This window comes from Indicator indicator, chromosome Z (assembly GCF_027791375.1).
Source record: "Indicator indicator isolate 239-I01 chromosome Z, UM_Iind_1.1, whole genome shotgun sequence".
NCBI classification, from domain to species: Eukaryota; Metazoa; Chordata; class Aves; order Piciformes; family Indicatoridae; genus Indicator; species Indicator indicator.
Genome location: NC_072053.1, coordinates 76,337,175 through 76,346,447, shown reverse-complemented (window position 1 = coordinate 76,346,447; position 9,273 = coordinate 76,337,175). Strand labels below are relative to the sequence as shown.

Here is a 9,273-nt window from a genome sequence, read left to right as displayed (position 1 = left end):
AATTTAATTCAGGACAGATTCTTTTACCTCAGAGGTTTTTTGTCTTTTTTTTTTCTCTGCCATATGTTGGGTCATCCACTACAAAAGACTTCTGAGGAAGAGGCTACATGTGATCAGCAGATTCACAGGGTAGCAGAAAAAAAGAAATTCCAGAGTGCCTCTTCTATGTGGTGCTTCTTGCCGTCAGTGTTGGGGTTCCTCAGTGCCTTCACACTTTGACTTCCAGTTAATTCTGTTCCCTGTCACAACCCTGCTCTCTGCAGTAGCCCTTGCACTGAGGGGATTAACTGTGTTCAAAAGCAGCCCTGCCAGCACTCCCCAGTTTGTTTCTGTGCCTCACAAGAATGTTCTCTCTCTAGGGCTTTGAAGCTGTGCTGCCTTACAACGAAGACTTCAGGAATAATTAAATTCTCCCTGCACCACCAAGGCTCCTTTGGCTGAAATGGGGCTGTGCCGGGCCCTGGGTGCTGCATGGAGGAGGAGAGGATGTTCAGAGATGACTCCGTGAGTAGCACGTGTGAGCAAGGGGAGGGGCTGGGCTGTGTCTCAGTGCCCTGATCCCTTTCTAGGGCGTTGGAGGGAACTGTGTAAGGGCAGGCACAGCACTCTGGGTTTCACTGCTGCTCTTTGTATCTGCTGCAGAGCAGCTGGGCACACTGAAAGCTCTCCCTGCTTTCCAGTTCTAGTAGCCCTGCTTTGATTTCTCCTCACTCCCACTGTAGTGATTTTGGAAATCAGTTGCTTTTGCTGTTGATGTCTGCTTGTGCAAACATAGAATTATAGAATCACAGAATTGTTTGGGCTGTTTCAGATCATCAAGTCCAACCATTCTCTAACTCTTCCAAAGCTGGTGCTAAACCAATAGTCACATAGGTAGGTGCAGATCTTCCTCCACATTTACTGCAACCTGCTGTTGCACATTTCACTTGTCACCTGCTGATTTGTTTAGGCATTGAAATGTATCCCACAATCCCGGTGTGGTGTGGTTGGAAGGGATCTCTGGAGATCATCCAGTCCAAGCCCCTGCTCCAGCAGGGCACCCACAGCAGCTTGCCCAGGATCACAATGGCCAGGGGAGGTTGGAAGCTCTCCAGAGAAGGAGACTCCATAACCTCTCTGGTCAGCCTGCTCCAGGCCTCCAACACCCTCCCTGCAGAGAAGTTTCTGCTCCTGTTCAGATGGAACCTCCTGAGTTCCGAGTTGTGCCCATTGCCTCTTGTCCTGTTGCAGGGCACCACGTAGAAGAATCCCTCCCTTCTCAGTTTGGGAGGCTGTGAGAAACCAGTGAGTTGGAGGGTAGGACATAAAGGCCACAGGCTTGCAAACACTCTGCTTATGACAATTATCTGCTGTTTTTGTGGCTTCTGTGAGAAGCTGCTAATCTCAGAGCAGTTCCTTGTGACACGCATTCCAATTCCAAATTCATTTTGTATGTATCAATTTTGGGAGGGCAGCTAAAGATCAAATGTCTGTCTGGACTGAATTCATCTTTTTCTCCTTGGAAGTGAGCCAGTCAGGCTGAGCAAGGCCATGCTGGCAGCTGCCTGGGCTGTCTGTAGCAGACAGATAGACAGTTGGATTCTACAGACCTTGTCAATCCAATATCTTCTGCTAGTGCTAAAAACTGCTTTGGTGAAAACCTGCTGCAGAAATAATGTTGTTGGTCGAAGGAAGACTGCAGTTGGGATTGACAAGATGCAGCATTGGACTCTTCTCCTAAGTAACCAGCGACAGGATGAGAGGAAATGGGTTTGAGTTGTGCCGGGGGGGGTTTAGATTGGACATTAGGAAAAACTTCTCTACCGAGAGAGTGGTGAGGGGTTGGAACAGGCTGCCCAGGGAGGTGGTGGAGTCACCATCCCTGGAAGTGTTCAAGAAGATGTAGGTGTGATGCTTCAGGACGTGGTTTAGCGGTCATGGTAGTTGGGTTATGGTTGGACTCAATGATCTTAAAGGTCTTTTCCAGCCTTATTGATTCATTCTGTGATTCCAGGACATTTTATATGCCTGCAGCTGGTGCACAGGAGATGACTTTAGGTACATCCAGCAGCTCTGAGATCCTTCTCTTTGTTTGTTTGGGTTTTTTTGCCTTCCACAGGTCAGAGCAGCGAAGACTTCTGTAAGACATGGATAGATGCAAACATGTTGGGCGGCTACGACTCGCCCAGGACCACTCTATCCTGAACCCCCAGAAGTGGCACTGTGTGGACTGCCAGACAACCGAATCCATCTGGGCCTGTCTGAAGTGCTCCCACGTGGCCTGCGGGAGGTACATCGAGGAGCATGCACTGAAACACTTTGAGGAGACCAAGCACCCCTTGGCCATGGAAGTGAACGACCTCTACGTCTTCTGCTACCTGTGTGAGGACTATGTCTTGAATGACAACCCGGAGGGGGATTTGAAGCTGCTGAGGAGTTCTCTGTCAGCGATTAAAAGTCAAAAGCATCACCCAGCCACGAGAAGCGGCAGAACCTTGCGATCCATGGCTTTGGGAGAGGAGGTCTGCAGCCATCAAAGGAGCCCTCAGGGACAGTCTCAGATGCTCACAGCTCTCTGGCACCGGCGCCAGTCCTTGCTCGCTAAGGCGCTGCGGACCTGGTTTGATAAGAGCTCCAGGGGCCAGCTCAAGTTGAAGGAGAAGAGGCAAATGGAAGAGTTGGAGAAAAAGAAGGAGGCAGCCAGGCAGCGGCGGCAGGAGATGAAGAGACAGCTCCTGGAGGAGCTGGCAAACACTCCCCCGAGGAAGAGTGCCAGGCTGTTGTCTCACATGCACAGAGAGAACTTGATTCCAAGGAAATTCAGGGAGGTGGCCACCGCTTCCCCTACCTCAAGGCAGATGCAGAGCAGCAGGTTCAGGCAGTTCTATTCCATCCGGCGCAAGCCTCTGATGACCCCCGGGGTAACAGGGCTGAGGAACCTGGGCAACACCTGTTACATGAATTCCATCCTGCAAGTGCTCAGCCACCTCCAGAAGTTTAGAGAATGTTTTTTGACACTTGATCTCTGTGAAACAGAAGAACTCTTAGCCAAAACTGTGAATGGGAGGTCCAGGATGCCCAGCAAACTGGCAAATGGGTCTGCTGCTAACGAGTCAGGGAAGGCTGACAGAGTGGGATCCTATGGCATGCAGGGCTTGCCAGCTGGCTTGAATGGTGGCTCCTCCATAAGCAGGAGCTTGGAACTGATACAACCCAAGGAACCGAGTTCGAAGCACATCTCCCTCTGTCACGAACTGCACACCCTCTTCAGAGTGATGTGGTCTGGCAAGTGGGCCCTGGTGTCCCCGTTTGCCATGCTGCACTCTGTGTGGAGCCTGATCCCGGCGTTCCGAGGTTACGACCAGCAGGACGCTCAGGAATTCCTCTGCGAGCTGTTGGATAAAGTACAGCAGGAGCTGGAGTCGGAAGGAACAAAGCGCAGGATCCTCATCCCTTTCTCACAGAGGAAGCTCACCAAGCAGGTCCTGAAGGTGGTGAACACCATTTTTCACGGGCAGTTGCTTAGTCAGGTATGCACTGGCCCAGGTTGCCCAGAGAGGTGGGAGCTGCCCCATCCCTGGAACCGTTCCAGGTCAGGTTGGTTGGGGCTGTGAGCAACCTGCTCTAGCAGGACTTGCTTTGTGGATGTGGCTGCAAATGCCAGTCTGGAGCTGTGCCTGTCCATAACTTGATTTGTGGATACACATTTCCTTCCCAGGTCACTTGCATAACCTGCAACTACAAATCCAACACGGTTGAGCCCTTCTGGGATCTTTCCCTGGAATTCCCTGAGCGCTATCACTCCATGGAGAAAGGGATCATCCCAGTGAACCAGACAGAGTGCATGCTGACAGAAATGTTGGCCAAGTTCACCGAGACTGAAGCTCTGGAGGGGAGGATCTATGCCTGTGACCAGTGCAACAGTAAGTCAGCTGCTGCTGCTGGCTCTGCTCCTAGCAGCACTGCCTGGTTTAGTGACCGAGAGCCTTCTGCTGCATGTTCTGTGTGGCTGTGTGTCCAGGACAGCTCTGTCTTCCTTGCTCCTCATGCTGGTTGCTTCCTCCTCTTGGTAGTTTCTGCTGCTTTGGGCACTACTTTGAATCCTAGAATCACAGAATGTGTTAGGCCCAAGGAAAACTTTAAAGCTCACCTCAGAGCAAAATGTCAGCATGAGCAGCTCCAACGTGCCATCTGATTGTGTGATTCTGTTCACAAAGTGGAAAGGTGTTTGAAGTATTTTTAAAGGGCTGAGTTTGGATCCTAGAGAAGTTCCTCCTCTGGGAATGAATTTGTAAGGGATGTTTGCCTGTGTGTCCATCCTGACTGCACAGGAGCTGGGATGCTGGGGGCAAAGAGTTCAGAATGTGCTCTGTAATCCTGCTGAAAATTAATTGAACCCTGCCAGCTTTGCCTTACTTTTTCATTCGTTGTTTTTTGGTAGGCAAACGGCGAAAGTCTTCTCCTAAACCTCTTGTTCTGAGTGAAGCTAAGAAGCAGTTAATGATCTACAGACTACCTCAGGTCCTCCGGCTGCACCTTAAACGATTCAGGTGAGTGAGGCACACTTCATGGTGGCAGGGAAGTGACCTACCTCTGGTCTTTGGAAGGAAGTGGCCAGTGTGGATCTGCAGCTTCTCTCAGGGTAATGCATTCTCCCCAGTCTCAGGTGGCCTAAGGAAGAGATGTTTTATACTGAGCATGGTGAGAGCCTGGCCCAGGTTGCCCAGAGAGGTGGGAGATGCCCCATCCCTGGAACCATTCCAGGTCAGGTTGTTTGGGGCTGTGAGCAACCTACTTTAGCAGGGGAGATGTAAGTTGAACATCAGGAGGAAGTTCTGCACAATGAGGGTGGTGGGACAATGGAACAGGTTGCCCAGGGATGTGGTTGAGGCTTCATCCCTGGAGACATTCAAGATCAGACTTGATTGGGCAGCCTGCTGTAGCTGGAGGTGTCCCTGCTGACTGCAGGGGGGTTGGACAAGATGACCTTTGAGGGCAATCTGTGTGAAAAACTTCTGTGATGCCAACTTGACCCCAAAAGCTCCTCCAAGCCACTGAGCAGTGGCTGCTGCTGTGCCGGGAAGCAGGAGCCTGAGTCTTTGATTCCTGCCCTTGTGTTTGCAGGTGGTCTGAACGCAATCACCGTGAGAAGATTGGGGTCCATGTCCTCTTTGACCAGGTATTAAACATGGAACCTTACTGCTGCAGGGACTCTCTCTCCTCTCTTGACAAAGAGACCTTTGTCTATGACCTCTCCGCTGTGGTGATGCATCACGGGAAAGGGTTTGGCTCAGGACACTACACAGCATATTGCTACAACACAGAGGGAGGTGCGTGTGCCTTGTTCTGGGGGAAGCATAATGCAAGCAACTCGGGTTTTATGCCATAGCCGGAATGGGTTGGTAAAGCTTTGGTGATCAGAGGTGTTGGAAATCAAATTTCCTGGCATTCAGTGGTTTGTTTCCCAGAATGTTTTGCCAGGAGCATCTTTGACTTGGTTTGGTTCTGGTTATATTTTTTTTTTTCTTGCCTTTGCATAAAGCCACAGATTGCTGCTCTTTGCTTCGTGGTCCTTTGGGCTGCCTTTTGATTGCTGCTGTTAACAGGCATGAATGCTTCATTTTCTCTAGAGCTGGAACTCTGTGGAGCTGCTCCAGCTGGGTTTCTTTTCTCAGTATCCTTGGGATGATGAGATAAACAGAAAGTGTTTTGAAACTGGACAGGAACTATTCATGAATAACATCCGCAGGGTTTTTGTGAGTTTCCAGCAGTCTCTTTTCTGTAGCTGAATTAGTATTGACTCTGCCTTCTGACTTGTGGAGAAAGAGGTACAAATTGGCTGTCCCCAGGGATTTTTTTTTCTTTTAGTTCCCTGAGTTTTTAGGCTATCCAATACAATTGGTTAATTTATCAGTTGGATTTTTTCTAAACTGTGGTAACAGCACAGAAACCATCAAAATGGTTTTAAAATCCATCCCAAAGCATCTGTAGGGGAAGAGATAAGAGTTGCTGCCTTTTCTCCTCCATTACCCATTTCCTCTGTGGATGTTTGCTATGAACAGTTCCAGCCTGCATCCAGAAGGAATTCTGTCTCCCATTCTAATGCCCCTTTCTCCCTCTGCTTTCCTAGGTTTTTGGGTCCACTGCAACGACTCCAAACTGAATGTATGTAGCGTGGAGGAGGTGTGCAAAACCCAGGCCTACATTCTTTTTTACACTCAAAGAACAGTGCAGGACAAAGCAAGAATCTCAGAAAAACAACTCCAAGCTCAGGTGCCATCCAAACCCAGTGACAAGGACAGGAGACTGACGTTGCCATGATGGGGGAGCTCTGTGACTCAGTTTTTAAACCCATTGGCATTTCCATCTTTCCTCTTTGTAGGAAAAAAACAACGAAGGCTGGTTGCAGGAAGAGGATCAGAGCATCATGGTTGCCAGCCAGGGTGTGGAAAAGCATCTGGAGCTGGGCAGTTCTGAGATACAAGACTGGAGGCAGAGTCGTGTCCTGAAAGCATCTTGTGGTGGAGTTCTGCTGACAAAATGCAAGGAGAGAGTTTGATGCTCTGTAGTCCCTCATCTGATAGCAAAAAGGAGTGTAACAAATGAGCACAACCAGGAAACAGAAGCTTCAAAAAACCCTTCTGTACCTAATAATGCTGATAAAAATCCAGAAGGAACAGGTACAGTCCCCTCCCCTTTAATTGCCACTCAGGTTTCCAGGCTTTGAGTCACACAGTCACCCAGGTGTTCATTTGAAGGGTTGTTGGATAGGAGCTGACTGCCCTGAGAGCTGGAGAAATGTTTCACATTCTTCCACCAGAGAAAATACTCCCCCAGGCCTCAGCCATCTCCATGACACCAATTTCTTTGCCATCAGTTGAGGGCTAGCCCACAGCTGGCAAGCTTTGTCAGCAGCTCTTTCTCTCAGTGTTACTGGGGCTGTGTGTGTGCTTGATGGTTTATTCTCTGGGCTGAACTGAATTGGCAGCTAAATTCACTGGGAATGTGATTTTCAACCAGTTCTGCCCTGAAGGAAGTGTGTTTTAAAACAAACCCCCTGTGATAAAGCAAGAATGTTCCTGTGTCTCATGTCTGTTTACAGTGGCAGCAAAAACAAAGCTGAATCCACAGGCTTCTGCTGGCATCACTTGGCCATCAGGATCAGAAAGAAGTCTGAGCCCTGTCTTGTGCAGCTGGGTCAGAAGTGGGTGGTGTGGGAGCCACTTTCTGACAAGTGTGGCTTGTTCTGCTCAGAGGAGCAGGGTGGTGGCAGTACCACGATGGTGGGAGCTGGAGCTGGCTGCTGTCACTGGTTCTGTAGTGGAAATGTTCATTCAAGGCTCAGACTCACTGAAGGCAGCCTGGGAAGTCTTTATTTCTGCTGGGACAGAAAGGGAAGGAATGTATTTAAATCTCCAGTTCCATGCTGAGTTTGAAAGGCTACCACAGTGTCTGTAATCACCTTGAGTTTAGAGCTCTGGGACAAACACAGGGCCTTAGTTGACTGTTTCTAGCCCCTTCTCAGCCTGCAGTTGCTCCTCAGGTGTTTGGGGGGGGTTGGCTGTTCACATTCCATGTTCTAATCCAATGTGAATATGTAACTGCAAAGAGCCAGCATAGCTTTTGGTCTTGGTTTGGTGGGTTTTTTTTTTGGGTTTTTTTTTTTTTAAGTGGTTAAAGGTGAAGTAATCTAAACCATGAGGTTCTTCAGTAACATTGGTTCCATTTGCAGGCAGAGAGGTTCTGAAAGCTCATTGCTCTCCCTCCCCTCTTTTATCCTGGGCAACCTTTGCCCATCACACACAGAGGGGGAGGAGGTGACTTTCCCAAATCCCATTTCTCTCTTTCCACTGCCTCCATGATAACTTCTAATCTCCTGCCTTATAGGCAAGTTGGTGTCTCTTACTTTGGCTGCTCTCAATCACTTCTGCCCTGCAGAGATGAGCCCAGCAAGCAAGAAACATCCAGTTTGGGGCTGCTCTGCCCTTAAACTTTCCCATTTCTTGTATGTCTGAGCAAGATGCAGCTTTCTGAGCCCACAGAAACTGTCCTTTGAACAGTGAAGCATAATTTGGAGATCACATGCTCATTATTTTTTTGGAGGAGAAGACACAGTTTGAAACAGTCCTGTGGGAAGTGCTTGGATGGGTCTGGAAGGATTTCTTGTGAAGGTTTGTCTGTGGAATTCCTAAGAGAGGGCATTTGTGTGTATGTGTGCTGCCAGTCACTAAAAGCTAATCAAAAAGCAATAGGAGATCAAATCAAAGTAACTCTGCCTGCTGGCTGCAGGGGAGATTGAGCACTGGTAGAGGTTGGTAGTCCTGAAAGAAGGAAAAATCAAGTGCTTGTGTTTCTCAGATGCACACTGGATTCTTTTCCAGAGCAAAACAAACTCTGTGTGTGGAAAAGGGAAGATCATGCTTCACATTGCCTTTTTCAGCTGGGTGGAAGGGGAAAGTGTTGCTTTTCCCCTGCATCTGTCCTTCCAGGCCTGTCCACCCTTTCAGGGGGTGAGTGGCAGTCGTGGTTTGCTCTGACCTTCACTTGCTGAGTCCCTGAGCCGAGCTGGCTGTAAAACGTGGATCAAAGCCTGCTGCAGCCTGAGCTGTTCCTGCAGTGAGCCAAGACTCTTCACATGAATGCTCATCTTTTGACTGAGTGTTTCTGGGTTGGTTTGGGGGTTTGTTTTCTTTTTTTTGCATTGTTTGAATTCAGTTAGTCCTCCAGCTGTGGGGAGCTGGGAGAGCTCCTGTAGCCATTGCCACATCTCTCTGCCCAGGCAGATCTTGCAGCGTTTGCTGGTGATGCCTTTTGCCCTCAGCAGCTTCCCCCCGTGAGGTCAGCCTGGTTGTGCTAAGAGATGTGGAGGTTCTGCAGTCAGAAAACTGATTGCCCTGATAGGGAAGGACTGGATTTCTACTTCCAAGTAAATAAACTTTGCTTTTTTGCAGCACTGTGAGAGGTTCCTGTAAGATTTAGCTTTGATTTGGAAGCGATAGCGTATAGCATTTTTTATGCTGTTTGGTTCCTATTTGTCTGCTGCCCCAGGGCTTCTTTTCTCTAAGCATAAGCCCAAGGCTCCCTTCGTGCTGGGCACTGTTATATAGTGTCCTGGCTGCCAGAAATTCTGACTGGATGTTGCCTCTCTCCATCAGGAAGATGAAAATGTCACTCACAATGACAGTGGAGCCTGCTTGAGTGCGTGCCTGACAAGTGGCAGCCTCTAGAGCAACTTTTCTCCCTCCTTTCCATAGCACAGCTTCAAATGGGAGAATAATTCCAGGTTTAGGCTCT

General features: G+C 49.0%; 1 protein-coding gene across 1 annotated transcript; it reads left to right on the top strand.

Annotated features, from left to right (window-relative positions):
• The first annotated feature begins 2,123 nt into the window (after positions 1-2,123).
• Positions 2,124-6,300, top strand: USP49 (ubiquitin specific peptidase 49). The gene is made up of 5 exons (XM_054397894.1): positions 2,124-3,509; positions 3,698-3,902; positions 4,421-4,529; positions 5,104-5,309; positions 6,110-6,300. The coding sequence occupies exons 1-5, from the start codon at positions 2,127-2,129 to the stop codon at positions 6,298-6,300; spliced, it is 2,094 nt and encodes a 697-aa protein (XP_054253869.1). The 5' UTR covers positions 2,124-2,126.
• The last annotated feature ends 2,973 nt before the right edge of the window (positions 6,301-9,273 follow it).

Bases quoted from the DNA above. Each gene is read 5' to 3' on its own strand.
- USP49 (XM_054397894.1), top strand. From the start codon at position 2,127: ATGGATAGATGCAAACATGTTGGGCGGCTACGACTCGCCCAGGACCAC. The intron at 3,510-3,697 runs GTATGCACTGGC...TTTCCTTCCCAG, and splicing joins ACGGGCAGTTGCTTAGTCAG to GTCACTTGCATAACCTGCAA. The intron at 5,310-6,109 runs GTGCGTGTGCCT...CTGCTTTCCTAG, and splicing joins TTGCTACAACACAGAGGGAG to GTTTTTGGGTCCACTGCAAC.